The sequence below is a fragment of the Platichthys flesus genome, chromosome 7 (genome assembly GCF_949316205.1).
Source record: "Platichthys flesus chromosome 7, fPlaFle2.1, whole genome shotgun sequence".
Taxonomy (NCBI): Eukaryota; Metazoa; Chordata; class Actinopteri; order Pleuronectiformes; family Pleuronectidae; genus Platichthys; species Platichthys flesus.
In genome coordinates, this window is record NC_084951.1 from 15,552,472 (window position 1) to 15,580,051 (window position 27,580).

At 44.6% G+C, this 27,580-nt stretch overlaps 1 protein-coding gene across 1 annotated transcript; it reads left to right on the plus strand.

Annotated features, from left to right (window-relative positions):
• Positions 1-18,390: 18,390 nt before the first annotated feature.
• c1ql4a (complement component 1, q subcomponent-like 4) lies at positions 18,391-27,580 on the plus strand. Its single transcript, XM_062392761.1, has 2 exons — positions 18,391-19,267; positions 26,334-27,580. The coding sequence occupies exons 1-2, from the start codon at positions 18,722-18,724 to the stop codon at positions 26,511-26,513; spliced, it is 726 nt and encodes a 241-aa protein (XP_062248745.1). The 5' UTR covers positions 18,391-18,721; the 3' UTR covers positions 26,514-27,580.

Sequence of the window (27,580 nt, forward strand, 5' to 3'; positions counted from 1 at the left end):
TGCCCCTGATTGGTTTGGGTTTGAGCAAGAAGCGTAATCATTGGGTAGGATTAGAGAACTGTTTCACAGCGAGCCAATCAGAGGTAGGGTAAGGGCGGGTCTTCTCCCAACTAGGAAAAAATATATATTCCTGCAGCGACACCTACTGGACACAATTATATAAATCATCATCACCATTGCATTGGTCTAATGTTCCTCTGCTTCAGGACATGCATCTATCTATCTATCTATCTATCTATCTATCTATCTATCTATCTATCTATCTATCTATTCATCCATCCATCTATCCATCCATCTATCTATCTATCTATCATTAAGATTTATTGTTACATTACATACAATATATATTTTAAGTTTAAATATATATTGTATGTAATGTTACAGAGTCAATGTTCTGGTGAGTCACACATTTCTCTTTAAACACATGAGAGAGAAATGTGTGACTCACCAGGACATTGTCTCCGTCGGTTAACACTGTCAATTTCTGTCCCCCTGCAGGGATTTGAAATGTAAGCCCGAACTTCTTGACCCGATCAATACCTCTATTTCCTGGTAATCCTGTTTTCACATCTCTCTGTATTGTAAGATACTCATACCTTTAATAAGCCAAAGAAATCAATGGCTCACAAATTCCACCTGAACCTCTTGTGCTGGTGGCCGTGGAGATCAATTGAGACCGTGGTTATTTCTCTAATGAGCTGTGATACCAGTGTGAACAGCACAACCCCATCCTCTGTGTAACCCCAATCATCCATGTGACCCTTCATTCAACCATTTGAAAAAACAACAACACTGACAACAGCTTGTTTTATGTTCTATATATAATATGAAGATGTGGGGTATAGAATTCAATTTATGTTTTGATATATTTTCCGGTACAGGTACATTTGCTTTAACCACACATGAAAGGGAGAAGAAGTATGTTGGGATGTTTGTTACAGTGCTATACGTAAATGAATATTAATAGCAGACTATAAGAAGGTACTCACGTGGAACATGCAGGTATTGCGAAATCGGACTATGGGCAGAGAAGGTCTATGGTTCGTCTCGGGTTCGACTCCACGGATAGACAACAAAAGACGAACCTGGATTGATCTGTCCAAAAATCCAACAGTCTCCCTACCCTGTGTAGTGCCCCTGAGCAAGGCACCTTACTCCCCCAACATCTGCTCCCCGAGCGCCGTACATGGTCGCTCACTGCTCTGTGTGTCCTGCACACAGATGGGTTAAATGCAGAGGTTAAATTTACCTACCATCGAGTGTGTAGTGCATGTCTGTGCATGTGTTTGGTATGAATAAAAAAAAAACACATCTTAATACAAATTTGAAACAGAAAAGAGGGCACGGAAGTATTGTATTATATAACACAGTATTGGAATGATGAGATTTGGTTTAAAGGGCTTTATTAAATTGTCTATTTGTTTTGATTTCATGTAAAGGAGATACATTTCTGTTATATCTTGAAAAAATATGTTTGTATTAATGAACAGGACAGATATGTGAGTGCCCAAGACGGAAAATTGACAGCCATAATTAAATAATTTCATTGAAGCTGTTGTGTAAATACTAATTATTCTGAAAGGTACTACAAAATAATCAAAGTGAGGTTAATTCTAAATTATACTTATTGTTATATTTCAATTCTTCTTTAATCTAAAATTCACATATTAAATGCATGTATATTTCCTTGTTATAATCAACATAATTTTATACATATTCAGGTAGATAACTCTCTTCAGTTTGTGACATGTGCGGGCCCACTGACGTTCTCCCACTCCTGTCAGTGTAGGCCACTCATTGCTCTTCGTCTTCTCTGATGCATGACTGCTCTTTACACCCCAAGGCCAATTACAGCATAAATGACATGGACCAGAGGTCAATGCCCATTCTCATTATCAGTTCAGAGCTCTCAGTTCAGAAGAAAAAAGGTGATTCAGATGAATAGCAAAAAAAAAAGAAGAAAAGATTAATTTGAGTCAGGAAAGAAAGAAATCTAGTTATCTAATATGAAATGCTTTATTAGCTCCACACAAAACAATAATTCACACAGATAGATGGTTTGACAGATGAGGTGACGATGACTTTGGACTGTCCACACGTCATGATTTTAAAACAGCAAAGGAAAATAATACATAATGGAAACACTGCAGAGAAATCCACCTCATAAACAAGCTCAGAAGATGTCAAGCTCTCTAATTTATCAAGGTACCTGATGGTATTGACTGAATCACATTATTCAAAGCATTAATTTTCATGAGGCTGAGAAGTGGGCAGTTTGCCCACCAGGAGATGCTATAAGGCCCAAGGCAAGACAAATAGGATTCAGACCTGTAGACTTAAAGACACTTGGGGTGGAAATACAACATAGGTGGATGTGTAGCGCAAAATAAAGATTGAACATGTTTCATATAAAATGTGCAGCTGAAGCTACGTTTAAAGCGTGTTAAACAACCGTGATTATTTTTCAATATTTGGGGAATTTGATAAAGAGAAAGCATTACAGAATACTTAGGGCCCTTTAGTGGGTAAATACGGTATAGATACTGTAACTAAATGTTTTCTGTGGTTTATAGCATCCTTATAAAGTCACATGACCTGCAGAAGGATGATAACTGTTTCTGTCCCTTTTCTTCCTTTTTCTATACACACCTCAACCTTTCAGCTTGGCTCTTTTTGACCTTTATCTCATCATCTGCAGAGTCTTTTTGCTCTCCACCCTTCCTCTGTATTATGCTTTTGTACAGAACACTGTTTGAATAACAAGGCTATCTCTGGAAACCCCCCACTCCTCTCCCCCCACTCCTCTCCTCTCCTCTCCTCTCCTCTCCTCTCCTCCGCTAACCTCTCGGCTGAGGCAATGCATTGTGGGCAGCTGGACTACTCTAATAGACACGTGGTAATTACAGTAGTGGGAGGCAGCAGACAGTGGTGGTCCAGGGACAGCACAAAACTATAAATCACGACTCCTGGTTCCGCCCTCCTGAGCGGAGCCGATCACGCTCAACCAAAAAGCAATTCTGCCAACATGTGTTTGCACATTTGTCTTCATCAGCCACTGGCTTGTTTTGGGCCCCTGCAACTGAATTTTCTCTCCCGTGGTCACAAACATGGACTAGTTCTCAAGTGCTTTTGCTTCCAAGTCCTCTACATTACAGTCAACCCAGCGATTAGCCACACTTCATATGCAGCAACGTAATTATACTGCATAAGCAAAAAGCAGCATCCTAAACTGTTGAAGAGGTGTTTTTTTGTGTTTACTTTGAACATCAACAACTGCTGAAACAAACAAGTAATCAACTATAAAATGCATACAAAAATACAACCTCAGTCACTAATCACAGCATTTTCTTAATGTTTCTTTGTTTGGAGATAGCATGAGATGCTTCCAGGACAAATGTCTAAATCCAAGAGGTGCATTAGGAAAGGTGTTGGAAGCAGGCAGCGGTGGTGACTCAGAGTACAGTGTGTGTCCTATCTGTATGGACAGCTGCCTGTCAGCCAGCTGAGCCCAAGTAGGGGAGAGGTGTCTGCTGAGGGGCTGGTGTCAGCAAGGTGAGAGCAGAGCCCGGCTACGCTGAGCCGAGCTGAAATGGATGCAGAGGAGAGAGCGTCTCCTGCCTCTGAGGGACACAGATTTTCAGCGAGGAAACAGAGACTGCTGGAGCAGGAGAGACTCAGCCAGACAGAACATGAAAGCCACGAGCGGCCATGACACATGATGGACACAAACGCAGGGAGAGAAGCTGCCTCCTCCTCCTCCTCCTCCTCCTCCACCTCCCCCTTTCCCCCCTGCTCGCTATTCTCCTTCAGAAACAGGACCTCTGTAAAAAGGGGGGAAGAGATGATACTTGAATCACAGTGGCCACCGGTTGAACTCTGCCCCCCCTGTAATGTGTTGTCTTTGATGATGCCCGAGATGTTTAGAGGATGCGGGGAAGCTTCAAAGAGACCTTCACGAACCAATCAGAGAATCGTGGTGTGTTGATAGGAAAAAAGATAACAGCAGGCTGCCAGAAATCCACATGCATCTTTCAAGAGAGACCAGGGGTCAGGCAAGGAGACAGCTGAAAACAATAGCGAGAAATGAAAGGTGACATGAATTGAGAGGTAGATAAATAGCTGCAGGGGAGGAAGGAAGTATGTGGCTGGTATAAAAAGATGTGATGTAGGCTTTGGTCTTGGAAGAGCTGCCAGTTGGTCTAACGAGACTTGGCAGGCCAGTCAATAGACTGTCAGCTATTAATGCCCACATTCCAGTGACACCAGCACCCAGTTTAAAACTGATTAATATATCCAGTGGTGCGTAGAATCCTTAATAGTAAAATGCTGCACACCGGGCTGACTATGAGTTAAACAAAAGAGATGCAGGCTTTGTCACGCAGGGGCTCAACCAAACGGAGCTCTATAGAAATCCGATATGACACTCCTTTCTGTGTCAGCTGCCGCAAAGATTAAGGGGAAACAAGCTAAAGGGTCAAAGGTCACACAGAGTCGAGCGCTTCAACCGACAAAACACGCACAGATCATAAAATGTTGTCAAATTTAATCCTTTGGAGCGAGACCTCACCCATGGATCCTCCTGTCTAAGGTGGGGGTGGGAGTGTTATCGTAGTAGATGGACGGTTAATAGGATAGTGATAATCTAGTCGATGCTGCCCCCCCCCCATCCCCCCCTTACTCTATCGCCACTTATTCCCTTGCCGTTGCCGTTTGTGATCCACCTGCCCCAGCTGCAGGCCACATCTGCAGGCATGATATATTTAATCCACTGGGGCCTCGGCCTCCAAATGCCACTGTGACTTACCTTCCTCTTTTTCGGCATTTGCTCCAATCTGACCTGGCAGCTCAATGGTGAGCCACAATGGACTGCCCCCGGCGCTTTTTTACAAACACAAAGAAAGCTATAGCACCTAAGATGTAGATAAAATGAAGTATAAATGCAGGCAACCATCTTATTCTAAGGCAAACATTGCTGGCTTCTCTCTCTGATGTATTCTACCGCTCTGTGAAAACAAGTGGCTTGCAGAGAATCAGATGTAAACAGGGGGGTCTGAGACCAACATGTCGCCTCACAGATTCAAAAATCGTTATGCTCCACTTTCCCCCTCTATTCTGGACACACGTGTGGAGCGAGCTTCAGCCGACCGGGCCCAAGAAGGAGGCAGGGAAACAGAAAGAGGTGTCAAGGAGGCAGACAGAGAGGAAAGAAAGGATGAGAGGTAAAAAAAAAAAAAAAATCAGAGGAGAAAATGAGGGTTAATCAATTCATATTGTGGAATGACAGGTTGAAGTTAATGGGATTGTTATGAAAAGAAGAGGTTTCTCCTTGTAGACTGGAAGTGAGAACAGTGTTTACAGAATTAAACATTTATAATAAGAAAATTCGGCGATTACGTGTCTTGCCAAAAATAGACTTCCAATTACTCTGAGCAAACAGAAGAAACAGTCTCTGCACAACTTGGTTACTGTGAAGTCTTTGGCTAATGCTGAGCAACAGCAGTACTGTCTCTGGACAGATCTTAGCTGCTGATCTTTTCGATGTTGAGAGCACAATAAACAACAATCCATCCATTTGGATTATCTTGTGGGAGAGGCAGGTATCTGAAAAGATAATGAGACATACACTATCATTATGGCAAGAGCCCACTAGACATACATATAGAATTAATATAGTGCCAATCATTTATTTTTGTGGGTGGCACTGTTGCCTCACAGCCAGAAGGGTCACGGTTCAAATCCCGTATTGGCCAGGGTTTTTTGTGTCCCCTTGTCTGTATCGGTTTTCTCCAGGTACTTCTTCCTACAGTCCATAGACAAGCAGATTGGGGTCAGGTTAATTGGAGACTCTAAAGTCACGTTGGTGTAAACGTGTGTGATAGGTTGTTTGTTTCAATCTGTCCAGGGTGTGCCCCGCCCCTTGCCCACTGTCAGCTGGGATTTGCTCCAGCTCCGCCTGCGACCCTCAAAAGAACAAGCGGTGTAGATAATGGATGGATCTAGTTTGGTAATGAATGTGGTCTGATCCCTGGGTGTACTCCACTTCATTTGGCATTGCACTCCTATAACATTCTCAAACCCATGATGGACAGTTTAGAATTTTTAAAAAAGTATTGAAATTGTACAGAAATGAAATGCAGCAGAACCAGAGATATCGTGTTGATTTTTATCCGACGCATTCGTCTCTCTCCCCTAAACACCAAAACTGGCCTCAAGCTGCTGGCCTCAAGCAGAGATGAGGAGCGGGCTGCGGAGGAGGCGCTTCATCAGATTCCATGCAGCTCCCTCTGGAGCAACAAGAGGCTTCACACAACTTTTATTAAACATGTGCATTCGAATAAATGTGTGGACCTCCTCTTTATGTGACAGTCAACTTGCTGCACAGTCCCTACACCTTGACAAATATGGGGCAGGGCAAGTCCTTCAAATGATGCAGAGACCTTGCATTGCCTTATTTGCAATAGTCACACTCCTCTCTTGCGTGTTTTACTTTTTACGAACCAATTTTTTTGCATCAATTAAATTCGCATCATCTCTGACACAGCTTTGCACTTATGGGCATCAAATCACACTCTGTCTCTTATTGACTTTATCAGTGTGGACTCTCGCTTACAGGAGGAGTGGAGAGGCTGTTTAACAGTCCCAAGGAAAACAAGAAGCCGAGATTGTGAGAAGACAAAAGAATCAGAGCGAGAGAGAGGTAGTGGTTTAGAGAGGGATAGAGAGAGAGAGAGAGAGAGAGAGAGAGAGAGAGAGAGAGAGAGAGAGAGAGAGAGAGAGAGAGGGAAAGCCAGAGAGCCATGATAGGGTGGGGTTAGAGGGAGACGCTCCACTGCCTGGCTGACAAACAGAGGGTCCCTCCAGAGCCAGGCAGATGAGAAGGAGAGGAAGAGAAAGGGAGAGGGGCGAGAGAGGAAAGGAGGGGAGTTTGATGTGGGCAGTCAACCCCGCCACCCTCCAACAGCCTTCCCTCTCTTCCTCCATCCCCCCAGCAGAAAATCCATGCCTGCTCTTAGTATTCCTCCCATCTCTTGTGACGGCTCTGCGATGGGAAAGCAGACAAGTGGACGGCGAGCGAGGCCCAGGCCAGCCGTGTGTGATGCTATCTGGGAGGTTTTTATTTCTCCTCCTTTTAGGGTGGGGTGTTTGCTCAGGGTTGACAGGACGGCTAGAGCGTCCAGTCACTTCCACCGGAGACACTTCCTCCACGTTCACCCATCACCTGCCCTCTGCTTGTAAACCTGTAGATCAGGTCTACTCTGTGGAGTGGACCACCTGATCTCAGACCTGGACCTGTTAGTAGTGATGTGATTAAACAACCAGTGCAAGTACAATGTGGTTTTGATGGATGGTTCACTATCAATTCACTGTGTTCACTTCAGTCACATGTTGATCTACTGTAAATAAGACCTATGCCTGCTGCCATCCATGACTGTGGATCACACCACCTGTGTTGTGTGTGTGTGTGTGTGTGTGTGTGTGTGTGTGTGTGTGTAGTCTATTCCAAGGTGACATCCATGCTGACCCTTTATCATAGTGTAGACCATAAAATGTTTGAATTGACTTCCTACTTTACACGTTGCCCTTTAGCTTCATTCGTTTCAAACCTGTAAGAAAAATCCATTTTGTTATACTTTACTCTTAAAAGGTCTTCTGTCACAAAGAGCACTTAATCACATGTAGTTACATTGATGAAGACAACAACAGGTGAATAAAGCATGGCGTGCTGGAGAAGAGTTTTCTGACCTAGAGGAACTTCACATAAATCTAATCTCACTGTTTTACACACAGTTAAAATTACTCATCTATAAATATGGCTGGAGCTGGTTCAAGATTTGTTTACTGCTTCCATCAAAAGTTTTGTTCTCAGCAGCATACTCTCAAGATATAATTGTAGGTGGACCAATGTAAGTCTTCAGCCATGCTAGTAGCATTTAGTAGTGGTCACTTTACCACTTTGGAACAGATAAAATGTCTCAACATTCAGATTGATTGTCATGACATTTTGTTCAGACAGTTACAGACAAGCATGATCTCCAGGGATATGAGCCCTGATGACTTTGATGATCCACTGATTTTTTTTTTCTGTTGTGCCACCATGATGCACATTTGTTTTATAAATAAAAGTTTTGGACACTATGAAATGAATTGCCCTGACATTTGGTTCACCAGTCAGGATACATTTTAATATAATTGGTGATAATAACACTTATCTTCTAAATGCATCATCAGGTCAAATATGAATATAATACTTTTGTTTATGATCAAATACAACAAAATGTTTCCCAGCTTCTGATACATGCATCCTATTCTTTTTTAAGATATGTCTGACAAAATAGAAAGGTGATAAATTGTCTACAGGGATTGATTTCCTATCTCGTGCGAATCTCAAGCTTCAACACATGTGTCCTTATAATAATTCTATTTAGAGTAAATAATGGAAAAGTATGGAAATTGTTTAAAAATCTTGAAATCGTCAGCAGTATTGTAAACTATGCAACATGAAATGCTCATGTTGTGGGTTTATATGAATGACAAAACCACTTCTGCTCTACTGTCTATGTGTGTGTGTCTGTGTGTAGAGGCCAGTATCATGTATGCACAGCTGACCTTCCCTCTGATAAATAAAGCTTAAAAAGGTAAAGTTACTGTTCTCCACTACTACAGTTGCCTTGTTAAAGTGATAATGATCTGTATCTTTTCCTGCATTTACACACAGTCCTCCACCGTTCTCTGACAGAACGTGGTGTTACTGGTCCCCCGTGTCCCTATAATCCCCATTACCACTGCTGCGTCATGGCTGCAGATCCACAGAAGCACAAAGCTTTGTTGTCCGTCGCATCCTCTTCCAAAGTAGCCGGTTTCTCTCTCACCTTGAGCCCGGCTCGTCATGCCTGTGTGATCACTCCAAAGGTCACAGCTTGTAGCTACTGTCATTAGCTGTCACTCTTCCACACTCCCTCCTACTCCCTGCCTCTCCCCTCCTTCAAGACGCTCTCTGTCACACATTTTTTTCCTCTTTGGCTCCGCAAGACAGATCAAAGTGGCATCCTTAGTCGGACTTTGAAGGTTAAGAAAGAAGTGAGAAGCAATCCCGCTGCAGAGCGAGCCTGCGATGGGTCTCTGTGCATGCGTGTTATATGATGGCCAGATGTGCGGCGAGCGGAGACAAGCTGATCAAGGTATCTCTGCTGGGAGCCCAGTGTCTTTGAGCGTCACGGCGACAGTATGCCTGTCGCAATTAAAGTTGTGTTTGAGCGAGCCTGTGGATATCGGACGATCCCTGTGCCTGAGGGGTAAAACGCAAAAACCGGGTTTCCAATACTTCAACAGCTGCTAATGAAGGCCTAAAATTTAGAATTGGTTAAAACACAGAATATTTACATTTTTTCCTCGGGGAGAACGGTAGCACAGCATTGCTTCCTGAATACAAAGAGTGGTTAATATACTAAATTGTGTGTGAGAACGCCTATGAACGCACACGAAGGAGAGAAAATGCCTCTTCATCTGCGAGACAGTAACAATGGGTCTTAAATTCCACACACAGTGTGACCACGTGGTTAATTGAAACATGTTTGAGTGAGAGGAGAAAAATGAATGAGTAAAGAGACAGCAAAGACAGGTGTGGTGTTTTATCTGTGGGGGGGGGGGGGGGGGTGGAGGGGTAATCACTGCAAACTTTAATCAGATCAGATCAATTATTCATGGTCAGGGGCCTGGCGAGCTGATTTCTAAAATGCCCCTTCTCATTCTCTCTCTCTCTCTCTCTCTCTCTCTCTCTCTCTCTCTCTCTCTCTCTCCCTCTGACAGCCCTGTATGAATTATTCAGACTGCATTTACACAACGAACTCCATCTCTGATACCTGATCAGTCAGTTAGAAACATTATGCAACAGGGAATGTCAATTATAAACGGGGAAATGGGTCTCCCGGTATGAGCACAATATAAAAGCAAAACAAAGCCACTCAAGGAGAAGAAAGAGGATAACGGGAAAACTCCCGAAGAACCCCAAACTTCATGGTCTTTGGGAGGATTATTATTCATTGACAAATGAGTTCTCAGCTTTAATGGGCTCAACCAAAATCAAGATTGCTCCTGCGGTGGGCCTCCTTTCATCATCCATCAGTTTATCTATTCGTTATAGGTGAACTCCATCAACAATGTGCGCTGCATCAAACCGGACATTTAGCCCCACTCCATTATCAAGCTTTAATCATTTATCTTGCAACTTCCTCCTCCTCCTCCTCAGAGTGATGCTACTGCCTCATTTTCATCCTCATCAAATCACCCCTGTCCCTTCCTTCTGCAGGTCTGTCTCTGGCTGCCGCAGGCTGTTTGTAGTCAGATTAAAACCCTGGTGCCGGTGTATGAGCACACACTCTTGCACCTCAAGGCCAGGACTATATGCACCGGCCACAGCAATTAGCAGAGTCACATCCCCTCATCCATCAGTGACTTGAAATACATCCGTTCAAAAACTATTCATATCCATATTGCTACATTTGTTTCAAATTTCCCAAAAAATAAGTTAAACTACGCTTTTGAGACAGAACAAGTATTTATAGTGCCAACGTGCTGAGGTTTAGTATCTACTGCATAATGTTTACCATGTACATCTCAATTTAGCGTGTTAGCATGCTAACATTCGCTAATTACAACTAAAAGTACAGTAAAGTAAAGTACAGGTTATGCTGATTGGAATATCTTTCATTTTTCAGGTATTTTGTCGTAAACTTGTGGACAAGTTATGTTAAAAATGTTGGACAAGTTGCATAAGGAGATGTGTTAAGCTTAATGCAATTAATCAGTTAATGCTCTGACAATTCACCTAAAACTATAATCGTCAATCTCATGGTGGAGGTAGAGAGAAAGTTAAATTGAGCAGGATACATTACATAAACACGCAATGTTCCAATATCAAAGTGATTAAGACCATAGTCTGAATAAGTTACATACTTCAGCATTTACTGATTTAACCCAAATAAGATCATACTCTGAATAAGCAATAGTTCGAATTGACATGTGGAGTATTTTGACCTTAGTCACATGAGATAAACATGTATAGTTCTATATTGCACTATAACGTCCTATTGAAGTTTTTACAGCATTTTGTCGAAGTGCTACTGGTTGATTGTTGAACTGTTGATTACCAAAATCAGAAGGATTCATATTGTCATATCCTTTTCATGGCAATTCCTATGGTATAGAATAATAATAATAAAAAAATAATGATATACTTAATATATATAGCACTTTTAAAAACAGAGTTCAGAATGTGGTTTGACCTCAAAGCAATAAGCAAATACGAGAAAAACAGCAAGATGCAATGTGACAAAAAGCCAGACACAAACGTTGATATAGCTCAAATTAAATAATGCATTTAATAATATAATATAAGACTGTGTCACATAGAAAAGGAAAATAGAACAAATAAAACTTGAAAAGAAAACTATTAAAAAAGGTATATTCGGTATTTCAGTCTGAACCAATTTGATGGACTGACCAACAAAATGACCATCAGATAGACACTTGCAGTGAACTATAGTGCTGGTATTGGCTTAAAAGAATAACAAAACATAAAGTGATTACAGCATTTTTCTGCTTCATTACAAAACATTGTGGGACATACAGCCCCAAAAGTCAGACTTGAGAACTTACTGGTACAAGGACAGAGAAGGATGACTGGGAGAAGCCGTGATCGGGCGGAAAAACGAAGCAGATAAACAGACAGTGGAGGAATGAGAACGTGTAATTCTCGCTCTGCCCAATTGATCATGCCATCCCCGGACAGCCACCGACCATAAGTCATCAAACTATCACTCTCCATAATTCGCAGGGATCTCTCGTGTCCTCCCTTCCCCTCTGTGTGCCCTTGTAATGCATTCCCAGGACACGCGGTCAAACCGCATGCCTGTTGACACTCTAAGCTCTTCATAAATGCAGTGTAACCACACCAGGTTTGACTTGACTGATTGTATTGCTGCGGTGCATGACAACAGGTGGAGCGCGGGGCGGAGAGAGAAAAAGCAAGATGTGCCGTGCATGCCTCCCGTCGTGTCTCGGCGATCCTGCATCTCACCGGCTGCACTAATGGGCTATCACAATCGACATCTCCATGGGAACGTCCCACTGCATCACTGATACAGAATTCTCTGCTGTTTGCTCACATTCCAATGATACCCCCCCCCCCCCCCCCGTACAGTTATGCTAGTTTCTGCATCTTGGATTCCAAAGACCACAGATCAATGCCAAACGTTGTTGACAGTAATTGTGCAGCCTGGCCGCGAATAAGGACGCAATTATTATTTATCTACAAACTATTGACTGCGCGATACGCGTTTAAAGCAGTGAAAGAGGTAATTGAACGAAAGACGCGAGCGACCTGATCATGACCGAAAGGAATTACGGGCCAGATAAATGTATCATTTCTCTGACAGCGTGTGTCTTGGTTGGGATAGCTGGTCGGTCCATTCATCCTCGTCATGTTGCTGTCAGGGCCCAGCGGCAGACGAGTGATGACCACTCTTGTCAGACCAAACGCTGTCTGTCTCCGTCTGAATGATGGAAGTGTAGTATGAGCCTGTGCGGAAGGAGGAGGGGGGGAGGGGGGGGGGGGGAGGGGGGGGGGGGGGGGTCAATTTATTTCACTCTGTCCTCTACGTCTCCGCACTTTCCCTTGTCACACCTTGGAATTCACTGTATTCTGACCTCCCTCGAAACGGAGAATTTTTATGTTTTCCCCCCCGCCACTATCTGAATGTTAATCCACACCCTTTCGTACATCGGCCAGATTCTCACTGTGACGTCTGTCCCTGCTGTGTGTGTCACTTCTCGACCTTTTCCCTGTATGTGTGTCCATCGTCTCTTTTGTCTGCGACTGTTGGCTTGGATGATCGTGTGTGCGACGCGTGTTTGTTTCACGGCGCGGCACAGGAGGGGGATCGCCGGCGACTCGGGGATGCTGTGAAAATGTCACTGTTTGGTTGTGCTCTGCTTTACGACACAGTTTATACAACGCCGACGATTTCTCCCCCCCCCCCCCAGCGTGGCCTTCTGCTTTGTCTGCCTGGAATCAGGAACGGTAAATAAGTGGTAATGGGAGTGAATCGGAGGGGAAGTCAGCCAACGTCTTTCTGTCATCACTTTAGAAGGTTGCGACCCCAAAGCACGCTGGCACAGAGCTGCTAAATTATTCAGGCTGTGTCTCAAGCCCTGATCTCTGGAGAAGACGGGCCTGTGATTGCTGGGAGCGGACTGACTGACATTTACACATGAAAATCGCCTCTGTTTCCCCCAAACACCCATTTTGCAGAGAGGAAACAGTGGAGGGAGCCCGGTTGTGTGTGAGAGGGCTGTGGGTGGTGAGCGGTGGAGCTGAGGAGAGGGAGGGCTGACGGAGGGGGGTTTAATTAGAGGAACACCGCTGCCTCCGAACCCAAACACACAGCAGTGGGGGCATTACTTCTGAACAGTTAACAATCAGACTTGGCTGTAACTCCTGGAGAAACAAACTACAGGAGAAAAAAGTTCTTCCGTGTGATGAAACTGCAGTTCTGGGTAAATGAATATCCTAAGCGTGTCAATATAACGAGCATGAAAGCAGCTTGAAAATTGGAGTGGCAGAGCAGGACCTAGGGGACTAGCTGACTCATAAATCATCTTTCTGAGTGGGGTCAAGGGCCATTTGACTGAGACATGAGCAGAAATGTGATTATAGTTGTGGGAATATTTTCCCACCGATAATGCAATAATACCATCTGCACATCCCAGCATGCATATTGATTAAACGCCAGCATTTTGTGTACAAAGAAACGAAGTGGTGCTTGGATCAATGCAAAAAAAAGAGGCAATGTGTTCCAAAAGGCCATTGCAGGCTATCTCAGAGAAAGGTTGGACATGCTCTGTAATGATGCATCACACTGTGCAAGGTTATGTGTTGCAAAGCCGGCAAAGAGATACAAGAATCCTTGCACGACGGTTCGTTTAGTCATAATTTCCTATAATCTTCGGCGGATCGTCACCGAACCAGGCCGCACCAACCAAGTTGTTCACTGTTATTTGGCCAATTAAAGCTGGAGAGCTTTTGATTAATCAGACTCCTTCGAGAGTGCAGCTAGAGTGAGCGAGCAGCGGAGGAGAGCGAGACCGTCCCTCTGTATGCCGGACCATGTCTCTGAGCTGTAGGCGAACGGGAGCCGGGGCGAGGGGGGGGGGGGAGAGGCCGGGGGGTGGGGAGGTGCAGGCGGTAACTGGCCCTGCTGGGAGGGTGTACGCGGCTCGAGGAGAGGGGGGGGGGGGCGGGGGGCGAGAGTCGACGGAGAAGGAGAGGGCGGAGCGTCGGACAGATGACAAATTGTGATTAATAAATGTGGTTCAGGACGGCAGTGTGCAGGGTTGTTATTAATAGAGAGAATTAGAGTGGCTGTGCAACTCAATCTGCACACTGTCACTCTGCATCAGGCCCCATAATCAGAACCTAATGAAACAGCGCAGCACCAGGATGTAGACACATCCACCGCGGTGCACGCTGGTTACAGATGACTGTACAGTAAACACACGGCTCAGGTAAGTCACAGGGTAAATACAGCGAGTCGCATCAGAGTGCAAGAACAACGTGATGTGTGGATGAGTGGGTCTCAAGAAACAAACCCTCATATTTGTCTTTGACTTATCCTGCTAAAAATGTGACTTGTTTTAGTGGGAGACCTCCATTGCTTCTCATATCCACTCCATGGTGTAAATCCCACAGCAGCTGTATTAGAAAGGGTCAAACCAAATGCAAGTGTCAGCCACATCAGGGGTTCACATGTTACTCCTCATGACCTGACAGCGTGTAAACATGCAGCATGCGTGGATTTATATTTTACTCTGCATCTTTGTCCTCATCTTCCTGGTTTTCTCCTCAACCCGCCCAATCACCTCTTTACACCCCTAATGACCTCACAATTGATTTACAAGGCAGTGATCTACAAAGCAGAGAATGGGATCTTAATAGCTGGATCCCTGTCAGTGTTAACTGTGGCAGACGTGAGCAGTGGTTCCCCCGGGAGAGACGGCCCTCCGGCAGCTACGTGCCTCTTGAGGACGATCTGTCATCATCCCTCAGAGCTGACGCACAGTATGTGTTGGTCACACTCCCTGTGCTGGGGCGGATTGTGTGATGGTGCTACTACCTCAAAATAAAACAAAATGTCACACACACAAAACCCGAATATGACATGTGACACGTATCACTGACTGTGGGACCTGAGACCTGTTATTGCTCCGCTAACAAGAAAGGTCTGGTTTATGTTTTGCCAAACGTTTCATAAATTACAGGAAAGGGTGAGAGTTATTTGCTGTGGATGGCTGAGTTGAAGAATTAGAATGTCTTTAAGAATCTAACAGCCGTAGCAGAAGAGAAATACAACATGAGTAATGTGGCCGTAAATAATATCCTGCTCTTCTCCCACTTGTTTGCACAGAATGGAAGAGAGAAAAGTTAGAGCTGGAATTGTGCGGGCGTTTGCACAAAAGACAGAGACGTATTCTTGGTCCATCATAATATAGGAAATTAATTATTAAACAAACTAATAACTCAAACAGCCCAGTGCCGATCCTCCTATGGCTCTTTATTCCTCTGTCGGCGACACTGGAGACTGTGCGGTGAGTCGGTGACGTCAGGCCAAGTGAAATGATAAAACAATCGTGCTGCATAAAAAGGACATATTTCATCAACACAATGCATAATGTTGAAACTTTGGGCGAGCGTGAATACTAAGGGGAACAAATGAAGAAGAGAATAGGGGGCGACGGAGACAGATAGCTGAGAGACATGCGCATATTTCAATATTAATCACCTCAGTAATATTTTAACAGGCTTTAAAAAATCCAATCCTGAGCATATTGCCTCTGACTGTTGGCAATGATAATGTGCCCGACGCCGCTCAGGACCCCTGCGCACTGTTCTAGTGGGCCAGACTGACTGACCCAGCATTTAACTTGATCCCTAAACGCAGCTCAGCTGCAGCCACAATCCCCACTGGAAATATCACAGGCCTTCGCTCCCCACACCCTCCGCTGCCTCCACCTTAATTTCAAAATCCAAACCGTCCCTGGGAAAAGACCCACCTTAAAACTCTGCAATCATCCACCTCGCCATGTCAGTCGGGATCACGCCGAATGATACCCCCCCCCCCCCTGTCGCCAGACGGTGGTCATCATATCCGAGGAGAGAGGGGTCGCGGAGGTGCTGGTTGATGAAAAGGCAGTCATCAATACTGTATGTAGACCTCTTCGCCCGGCTCCCACTGCCTCCGCCATTAAAGTTTAAACTCACAGATGTGTGGTGGTCAGACAGGTGACACAGGAGGACTCCGAGGAAATTATGATATGAGCTCAGAAATCTGGTCAAAATGTCCCCCCATATATAAGAAGTAATCACCAGTGAATGTGACTTGGGGGTAAATATTTCAGCTCAGACAGCCAGTTACATATACCGTCATATGAACAGAGGGAAAAGGACGCAACGATACAAAACATGGTCTTCCAAAAACAAGTGGTGCAACTACTCCATATTCATTTTTTGCACATGTGTCTATGAGGGTGCACGTGTGTTCGTGTGAGGGCGTGTGTGTGTGTGTGTGTAAGGTAAAGGAAAAGGAAAGGCACAACCTGTGGGGCAGGGTGTCTCACTAATGAGGCTTTAAAACTGTGGGATGCAAGCCACACACACGCACACACACACACACACACACTTGCACACACACAGGAGAACATTCAGTGTCTCCGCTCCATCCCTCACATTATCCCACCGAGGCTGCTTTTACTCAGTCACCCTACTGTCCTCCCTTCCATCGCGTAAAGGAGATGAAAACATCTGCCTTCATTTGGCAACGCTTCATCTTCAAACCACTTCGCCTCTAACAACAGGTGAACAGCATGCCTGCAACAGGAGACGGAGAGGGAGCATCAGTGCAGCCCGCATATGGCCCTTGTTCTGTGTGCATGTGAAATGAGAAGAATTTAATATTTGAGAAAAACGATATAATAATAATATGATGTGGACATCAGCCCTCACATATACAGCTTCAGTGTTCATGCGTTTGGCAGAAGAGTCAAATGCACAGATGATGGTGAAGGAAAGAGAGAGGGACAGAGAGGAACAGAGAGTGAGAGAGAGAGAGAGAGAGAGAGAGAGAGAGAGAGAGAGAGAGAGAGAGAGGGGGGATCGATCTAACAGGTGTCGGCTCGGACCAAACACTGCACTACGCTACACAGTGGACAGACACACTGGATACGAGCGGCAGAATCACAGTGCGCCTCTCGTCCTGGAATTGCGTCAAAAAGTGCTCCAGCCGGTGATATTTTAAATTTGGGCTTCACGTGCCTCGAAGCATTTAAACGCCGGTTGGGAAGGAAAAGCGGGGATTAAGCACCGATTGAGAAACTCCTGTCACTTTCCCTGCAGCTCCTGCGCGCCCGGAGGCTCTCCAGCTCTCCATCTGGGAACTCCGGCGCTCCCAAAGTCCTTTCTGTTGGGACGCGGGCGGGACCGATACTGACACAGATAATTGTTTGTTTCCTCTAAAAAAAATGCTTCGGGATCATGAAGTACAGATGGTGAGTTTTTCTTTGTCTTTGTCTTGGCTGCTTTCTTTCAGCAGTTTTCAATTTACCCGTAAACATAATCACGCACAGTGGATAATTACGCACTTTATCATTAAATGTTAAAAATAATTCATCATCATTTTGCTTATTTTTTCGAAAATATGTATGCCAAATTTTACAAATAGATTACAATTTTTGTTTTTTTGATTTTGTTTTTATCTCGATCATTTCTTTTTCACCATTCCCTGATTCTTTATATAGATAAAATATGTTACAGTCGTAATTTGGGACGGATCAATAATTGGGTTTCCTTTTTTTTTGCTATTATTTTCAGATCCAAATATAACCGGAGGAAGAATCACACCCAGGCTGACAAACGTGACAGTGAAACATCACCTGTTTAATGAATACGATAAGAGAGTGGGCTCATAAAATGACTGTGCTGTGCAGGAAAGACCTCTGATGAACTTCTGCCACTTACAGTCATGGCTTTAAGTGAGACATCCACATGAAGTGAAATCCTGTGCTTTGTAGTGGAGGCTGGAAACAAGGTTTTTCTTTGAAATTAAACAAAATTGGGAATTCTCTATTAATCAAACAAAACAAACAGTTGCACCTCTCCCTCCTCAACAAGTCGAGTTTGGCACCAGCTATATCATTTAAGCACACTTTTGAAAAGCTCTGCCTCCATAAAAATGTATGTTACAAATTGAATTGCACTGGAGAACAACAGGGGAGGTAAAAAAAAAAGTGAGACAGACTTCATCAAATAAATTATGTTGTCTGTAGGGTCTTACCACATTCTTGAGAATACACACTTTTTCATCTATTTGCCTAAAGACTCTGGTATGTAAAGTTTTTGTAAGGCTTTAAAATATCCTGTTGATAGATCCTCTCTGGTTCTTTCCCTCCTGACCATCTGCCATTTTGCCTTCTCGCTCATACGCGGCCCAGTGATACACTGTTCACTCCTCACTCCACCTTCTTCTTCACCTATACTCACCGAACTGGTTCACTGAGAAGCTTCATCCTGGCCGGCACTATTCCAGCCAAGGGGGAAGAGGACTTCCTGACGCTGGCCGCTTCGCGGCTCAGCCGCAGGAAACGTGTCATTGGCGCTGCTGTAGGTGTGGCAATGGTTCTAATACTGTTGGTGGCCATTCCCCTGCTGGTCCACACAACCAAAGGGGGGAACACGGGAAATTCAGGGAGCCGTTATGAAATGCTTGGAAGCTGCCGGATGGTGTGTGACCCTTACGCCACGTCTCAACCAGGCCAGGAGCTGACAGCTGTGTCTCCAGCGCCCCAGGATTACTCTGGGAAGAAGATAAAGTCAGGGCTTCGTGGGCCGCCAGGGATCACTGGTCCTCCAGGAGTACGTGGACCCCCTGGGGAGCCAGGCAAACCAGGTCCTCAGGGGCCCCAGGGTCCAGGTCCTGGGGGCTATTCGCCGTCACTGTACACTCCCAAAATTGCCTTTTATGCAGGGCTACGCAAGCAGCATGAGGGGAATGAAATCCTGAAGTTTGATGATGTGGTGACCAATGTGGGCAACTACTATGAGCCCAGTACCGGCAAGTTCACCTGCCCTCTGCCTGGCATCTACTTCTTCACCTACCATGTTCTAATGAGAGGTGGCGACGGGACCAGCATGTGGGCTGACCTGAAGAAGAACGGACTGGTTAGTAAAACTATGTGTATGCGTGTGGGTGTATGTATGTGTGTGTGTGTGTGTGTGCGTGTGTGTGCATGTGTGTGCGCGAGTGTGTGTGTGTGTATCTATGTATGTGTATACGCACATATGTGTTTGTATGCACACACACGATCATGCAACAGATCATCCACTGTTGACCATCCTGTGTTGTCATTGACACATTCACCTCTGTAACATTGAGCTCTTCAGATTCAGAGCACATTCCCGCTGCTCAGGTGGAAACATGACAGCCACAGAATGAAACAACAATCTCTCTCCTCATTACGGGGGAATCCACGATATACAGATTCGAAATTTCAACTGCAGATATTTGCGTTCCACCATTGACTGTGGCTAAATGACAAGTGGCAGAATGCAAACGCCGCCGCCAAAAAGGAACGGTCTAATTAGTGAATATCATGCACAGAGCTTGATTATCGCATAAACAGAAGTGCAAAAGAGCACGGCAGAAATGTCTGTCAGTATGTGGACCAGTCCGCGTACACCTCCGCTAAATAAATAATGAATGTAAAATTGACAGTCCACTCATCCACTCCCTCATTCCCCAGACACTAATTAAAGACAGAGGGGCTGACGGGGGGGGGGGGGGGGGGGGACGAGGAGAGGTGGGATAAATCACAGGGTTTTTATCAGAGGACTCCAAATTCAGGAAACATTCTTCAAGTCGCTTTATACATTCATTCATTCATCAAGGACGCTAAATGCAAATGGTCTCCACTCAGACCTCTCCCTCGCTCAACATGTTGTGTACCAAGACTCGTGCATCTATGATTCATCACCACAGATTATTTAGTTCGGCCTTGATTTGGCGAGATGTGAAACTGAAAGTTTAAAATCATTCATCATCCATCAAACATCACTTTATTTCACGCTTGACACCACAAAGACGAATATGTTTATGACTGCCTGTCTTCTGTCTTGTGATGTCATTCAAGTCATCGTAGGCTGCTGAATCATTTATACGCCTTAGATTAGATCCCCTTTAACACCCGCTATACTTTCCTCAGCTGACCCCTCCCCCAGCTTGTTCATTGATTCTCCATTAATTATCTTTTCGCTCAACTCAATTATTTAACCTCAGCGGGGTCCATCGGACACCCGTCGGGTGGCCTCCTCAAACAGTTACGTTTAATAGAGCACTCCACTAACAAGGGATCTGCCCAAACGAGAGCCGTGGAACGGAGTGTGGGGTTGGATTGCTGCAGAGTGCCTGATCATGTTTGGAGTTAAGTTCAGCGGCGTGTGGGTAATCAGCCCGAGGCCAGTCAGAGGCTGGGGTTTACTAAATGGGCACAATGTTTTGACAGGTTGCAATCCAGGCTGTAGAATCAAATAGTCTGTTTTTATCACTGCCCTAGGTGCTGAAACATTATTGGATATTTTGTCTACCCATGGGGTTTTGTTTCATCAAAAGAAAAAAAGCGGCTGTCCACAGCTACAAATCCGCCACCTTCCTTTTTGCGATTGAGTTTCAACTGTCACACCTTGATTAACAGATAAGGTCATTTGCAACATTGCATTTGTGAGGCAGCCGGTCCGGCAGATTGAGGATGAGTGAAAGAAACACGAGAGATTCCACATGGCACGGACATGCCCGAGACATCCGCGAGACGAAAAAGGGGGCGAGCAAAACAAAACAAGTGAAATGCTGGAGAGATCAGGGGTGGAGCAGAGGAAGACAGATGACTTAATGGAGTTGTGGAGACAGTGGGCTGGTAGATGAGGCTTCTGGGAGGCCCGTGGTGAAGGCCGGGATGAGATCAGGCGAGATGACCAATGGACGCCCACTCAACATGTCTCGGGTTGACAAGTGTTCAAGGCCGACCGGAGAAAGAGAGTAAGCCGTGTTCATGCACCAATCCAGCAGCTGACGCACGCTCATAGGAGCCAGTTTAAAAGCAGGAAAAATGATTAATTCTGGTAAACCAATAGATCTTTCCTGGAAATATCAGATGTTTCCCTCCCTGTGCTATTGCTAATGATGTTTAAATAACACAGCGCATTGGCTGATGGACTTGTGATGTGACGTGAGTGTGGTGTAATGCAGCAGCCGGAGGATGTGTTGGGCCGTGCAGGACTTGAATCCTATAGATCCGATACCTATTACCTTTACTAAATCCCAGCTCTGTAAAGCCTATACCTGCTCACACCTCAATCTAACTTTCACAAGGCATCGCAACATGACAGTGGGTTGTCACACTTCAGCTGCTTCCTTGTGTGTAACGTGTGGCTAATTGTCTCGTGGTATAACTCCGATGTATGATGTGTGTGTTAGCGTTACCTCCTGTTCCTGATCGGCTGTGTCATTTGCACGGTTAAGAAACGCAAGGCACACTTGCCATGATGATACTTAATTATTTAATATTATCATAGCCCTGCTGGAAATAAATCGTCCTGCATGCCCTTCCTACTCCTGCCACCATATTATAAATGTGCTTAATCACTCTATTCTTAATTCACTGTTAGGGATCGATGGGTTTTGTGCTACTTAACATTCCGGCTCGGTAGCAAACATTATTAGGACGGTCTATTCTAATGTTGCCATGCTTAACGCTGTGAGGGGCGGTAACACGTCATGTGCACATCCTCAGCAGAACCTCGCCCCTTCCCCTCATTAACTGCAGGCTATGTGAGCTGCACAACTTCTCGTTTACGTTCCCATAATGCACCGCTGTACTGTATATCTATATCAAATATTCCTTACACAATGTTCAGTGAAGACAAACAGATACTGGTGAGGCTTCTATTTAATACCTCTCCCCTTTCTTCCCTTTACCTATCATAGTCTCTTTTAATAGCCCAGTTAAAGGTCAAGTTATTTCAGACTAGTCTTAAAATGTCATCACTCTCTATAATGACCAGTACCTGCATTAACCTCCCCCGGTATAGAGATATGCTACAGGTAAAATATAATTAGCCTTACTGCCGAGGGCGAGAAAGAGTTAGATACATGGAATTTGTCACATGAAGACAAGTCAGATGTTGTCCTGTTAGTTCAAAAATACATCACAATGTTCCCGGGATGAAAGCCACTAATTAAGAAGAGTCCCCTCCACTCATACTGTGCACAGGTTTCCACACCGTACCCGTGCCTCGGAACACGGGCTGTAACTCTGAATGGCAGGTAATAGCAATCTGAGGTACGGCTCTGCCACAGCTTGTCGCCATGTAATCCCCGCACTCCCAGAGGAGAGGCTAAACCAACTCAATAAATATTCTATTTCCACAAAATCCCCCCCCACCCCACCCCAACCCCAGCGGTACCACAACCCTCTTGCCATGTACGGGAGTCCCTTAGGTAAGTTTAACAGCTACTTTTCTATTGTCTCCACTCTAAGAGGTCAGTATATCACAGTGAATGAATCCTGTCAGTTTTATTACCAGTGGAGCACAGCAGCACAGATAAAAAACAAGTCTTCATATACCCCCACATCTCCCTGGTCTCACAAAATAGCTTCGCTTGATCAGTCTGTACACCAGCCCCCCCCCCCCTCCCCCCCTTGCCTGTCTTCAACCCGCTGGCCCTGTTTTTCTTTCTTTTTTTCGCCTGTCCCTTCTTTTTGTCCATCCTTGTCTGTCGTCTGCAGTGCAGCTCCACTTGTACACCGAATGTCACCGCAGCTGCTCCCCCTCACCAGCACCCCACCCCTATTGTGGTCCCCTCTCCTCCCAGGCGTGTTTACTGGAGGCCCTATAATGAAAGGGCTAGGCGGAGACGGAGACAGCCACAGGCAAGCCCTGGGGGTCCCTGCCTCGCGGCTCACAATCCTTCCAGCTCCAGAATCAGCACAGCGTGCAGCCTTGGTTCACATGGATCAGTTTGTGTCCTCCGGCCGTATCCATCTCCTCTGTCGGCTTCCCTTCCTAATCCCACCACGGCTCTCTGTCTGGTGTCTACATTAATGGATGCCCTGTGTTGCTCCTGCAGCTGAAGCAGCAATTCATATATCTTATATCTTGACAAAAGGATCTCTACACTAAGCGATGTAAATCATTCTGTTTTACAGACGTAACATTTCAGGGATTAAGTCATGAGAATCTGAGAAGGCCGGCGTGGGATCATGGGTCCCCCCACTTCTCCCTCCATTACACCGTTTGCCCAAAAATAATGAGCTGGATGACATATGCCTGGTGTCAATAGGAAGTCACAGCAACAGCATCACTGTCAGAAGAGGCCCAAGATGCAAATGTGATAGTGGCTGTCACCACATGTCAAGTAGAACAACAATATAACCTTTACACTTGACAATAGATCGGTGTCATTATTTTAAGAGGAGGTCTTATTGGGGGGGGGCTTAGGGATTATGCTCAATGTTTCGTCACATCCATGATGGAAAGGTTCGAAAGGTCGAGGGTCCTAAATTAATGCCGTGGACAATTTTAAGACAGATAAAACTAGAATGACACTCAGCAGAGTGTGAACCTCTGCCAAGGCCCAACAGTGTCTTCATGAAACCACATTTAAATTCACTAGATCAGGATTTCTATTTGGATCTGCAAAACATTGCACACAAACATAAAAATCAGTCTCCTTAACATGCAATTTTTTTTTTTTTAAATCAAGATCCCTGAATTATTCTGTGACAATTTTACGAAAATGTAAAACCTCATGTCACAAGGTTAAGGAAAGTGAAAAAAAGGTTCCTGGTTCCACCCCCTGATCAGGATCCAGACCGAGATTGAAAAGGTTCTCTCGTGACCCATATACTGCAGTCTTCCAATAAGTGTGAGGTCGTTTTTTGCATAATCCTTTTAAATAACAAAAAACAAACGCAGATGAAAACATATTAAGGATGTCAGGTGACTCTAGAATCACTTTAAATGTATAAATCTTGATTTTCCGTTTTAATGAGGGGCGTCACTCATTTTGTTTGCTTGATTATCATTCAACTTATTGAGATAGAGCAGTGTAAAGTGCTGCATGGTGTCAACAGGCATGACTGTCATATAATCACTGTTTGGCTCTTATTTAGATTTGGGCTCCTCAGGTTAAAATATATATTTAAGATGTTTTTGTGCTAAACCTCATGAACAACAAACAAATATGTTTGCTTTATATACCAGGCTGGTAAGTGTTATATTTAAAATCATACTCAGAACATGATGTTTACATGGAACACAGTATCCTGGCTCTTCAGCTCCTTTTTAGGACAAGACTTTAGTGATCTATGGAGAGAACGCAGAGAAAGACCAGGGGGAAAGACAAGAAATGCAATTAATGAAATTGATTTTAAATAATAAAATAATGAATTGTAGAAATTGAAGGTATGGCATGGAAATGATAGATACAGTAAATATAAAACAATACCTTGTAAAGCTGTAGAAAATTATATCATTCTAATATTAATTCCCTGGTTGTCAGTGCAGGCATGTTTGAGACATACTGAGGAAGAGGGTATCAAACTTACACTTCCTGACAGTCCCACCTTTTCCGAAACTCTTGCAACGCCCGGTCAGGAAAGCTAGATCTGGTTGCCCTTGCTTATTTAGATTTAAGAACACCCCTGTGGACTAACCACAATATGAAATCTAATAGAACAAGACCATTGTAACAGTGGAACAATAACTGTGGACGGTTTTATTGTGCAGTTGTTGAGCTGTGGAGCCCCGGGAGAGCGACTTCTCTGCCCCCCTAATCAATCTGCTTTAGAGAGGACAGGGACATGCTTTACCACTGGTGGCCAACATGCTCTAGGTTGGATTGTAGTATCCATGACCTGAATCTCATTTGAGGAGACCCGCAGATAGTGTCCAGGTAATAGAGCACAACTGCGGGGGGGGGGGGGGGGGAGCAAAATGTTTGAGTGCAGGGGAAAATAGCTTCTGTTTTTGTTTTTTTTAAGTTACAGTAATTCGGGCTGGCTCTGTCGCGGAGTGATTGACCGTTTTCAAATTGATGCGTGCTCATTGGGGAGAACGAGGCCCGGTTGACAGGGGGCGACATGATGGTAGTTGAGTTGCAGATCATATTCTGTGGCTGTCACGGAGGTGTGCGTGACTCGTCTCGCTGCTGACATAGATTGAGTGCTCCCGCCACAGATGGACACTGAGTCAGACAGAGGGCCACTGATGGCTGACATATGTCTGATGATGGGAGCTGCTACACCCGAATTATTGATACGTCCCTCTAAGGAGGTTACTGAGTGCATTTGTCAGAAACACTATAATTGTTTTAGTAACACTTTAAATAGAAACCTTAAAGGGTTTTACTGCAATAAAGTATAATTTGAAACTTTTAATTATTGATTAATCAGATTAAATAAAGGGGCTTGATAATATTTAATATTTTACTTGAGTACATAGTCCTTACATTAAGCCCCAAACAGTTAAACAAACATTATTCTTGCTATGCACCCAATTAGACAAAGAATAAATGAACGAATCCTGTTTCCTCTGCAACTGTAACTGGATGTGAGCATGTGTATTTAAATATCCACAAAGAGTAGAGAGTAAACCCAATTAAATGTGTTAACAAACAAGTAAAGATCCACTGCCGCTGGGGTCAATAGGACCGAACTAACACGCAGCATGCAAATGTAAAACTGTCTGGCTCCGGCGTAGCCACTCGATATCGTGCATATTGAGCTGGGCCAGCACTGTAAGCAACAGGTCAATAGCTGCTCTTTCTTGGCTGAGCCGGTTTCCCCATAGACAACCTGTTGTCCCCTCTGAGTCCGCTTATCTCCACAACCCAATCAGATCACCATCCTTTGCTCCTTTACACCGAGCCCAGCTACAGCCGATCGATAAGACGCAGGGCGGCTCGTGTTTCCAGTCCACATCTGGGGTCACAGGTCGCACTCCCATTCCATCTGTGATGTCATACTCGTGATTGTGTCATTTGAAGGTTGTAAATAATTAATTATAGCCCAAGCCTGGAGAAGGTAAACAAAAACAACAGGATGTAATGAAAGAAGAGAGTGGGTGAGGTGTGGTAGTTCTGGGTAGGGAAGTGACGGTGACATTTGCGAAGTGTTTGCTCAGTTTGGTCCGCGTTCTAATTGTCAATCCGCATGTCCCCCGGGGCCGACAGGTGAAAGCCAGCGCCATCGCTCAGGACGCTGATCAGAATTACGACTACGCCTCCAACAGTGTGATCCTGCATCTGGACGTGGGCGACGAGGTGTGCGTGCAGCTGGACGGAGGCAAGGTCCACGGGGGGAACACAAACAAGTACAGCACCTTCTCCGGCTTCCTCGTCTACCCAGACTGAATCTCGTTGTGACCCATGCAGGGGAGAGGAGGTGCTAGAGGAACATCAACACACACAAACTCACACATACACAGACACGTATGTATGCAAATTCATGCAGCTGCTCAGACATGCACACACACACACACACACACACACACACACACACACACACACACAGACAAACACACACATCAACACCATTTCTACATGCAGACACGCTGAGATTCCAACAGACAGAAAGGTGAATTAAGTGAAAATCCCAAAATGTCAGTCATCATGACGAGCAACCGAATTTGTTGGCGCCCATTGTGTGCAAACACGACTTTTCAGAATATGTACAGTCTGAGTGCACATGGAAATTGCACGTTGTGGCTCGGAAATATCCAAAATATTATAATGTGTTCCATATTAACTGACATTGTGATAACTAGAATGTAACAAACACCATCAGTGTGATTGTTTTGACAATGCAATAAGGGTATCAAAGGTGTCATCCACTGAGACGACAGAGCTGACAAATGCACACTTTATTCCAGTCTTCACTCACACATCTCGCTCTCCATTTTAATGACCACTAATCGAATGGCCTGTCTATATTTTGCAACTCGTCTTTATGAATATTTTTTCTGCCCCCTGTGCGTCAGAGGGAATTACACCTGTGGAAATTAACCGAGCCCGTGTTGTGATTAATTGGGAGAGTGCTGTTCAAAATGAGGCAATCGGGATTTAAAGAAAAAACAAGAAATATTAATATTCGAAGTTAAGAAAAAAAAACAAATCCTATTTTAAGGTTTGCATATGAGTATGATGAAGTTTAACTTGACAAGTGCATTATTGACAATAGTATGTGTATGTGTGTGTGTGTGTGTGTGTGTGCGTGTGCGTGTGAGAGTGAAAATATATTACAGATACTGTGAGATACAAGGGCGCCAAAAGTGAGACAGCTGCAGTGTTTTCCCTGACATTAATTGTTGTACAATACTTTACAGATTGTTGCTGTAACTACACTGCCATACTTATTCAGTACTTTATTTTTGAGAGACCCTGTAAAAGTACCATCATATGTATAAACACAGTAATCCTGG

Bases quoted from the DNA above. Each gene is read 5' to 3' on its own strand.
- c1ql4a (XM_062392761.1), top strand. From the start codon at position 18,722: ATGGTTCTAATACTGTTGGTGGCCATTCCCCTGCTGGTCCACACAACC. The intron at 19,268-26,333 runs GTTAGTAAAACT...CGGGGCCGACAG, and splicing joins ACCTGAAGAAGAACGGACTG to GTGAAAGCCAGCGCCATCGC.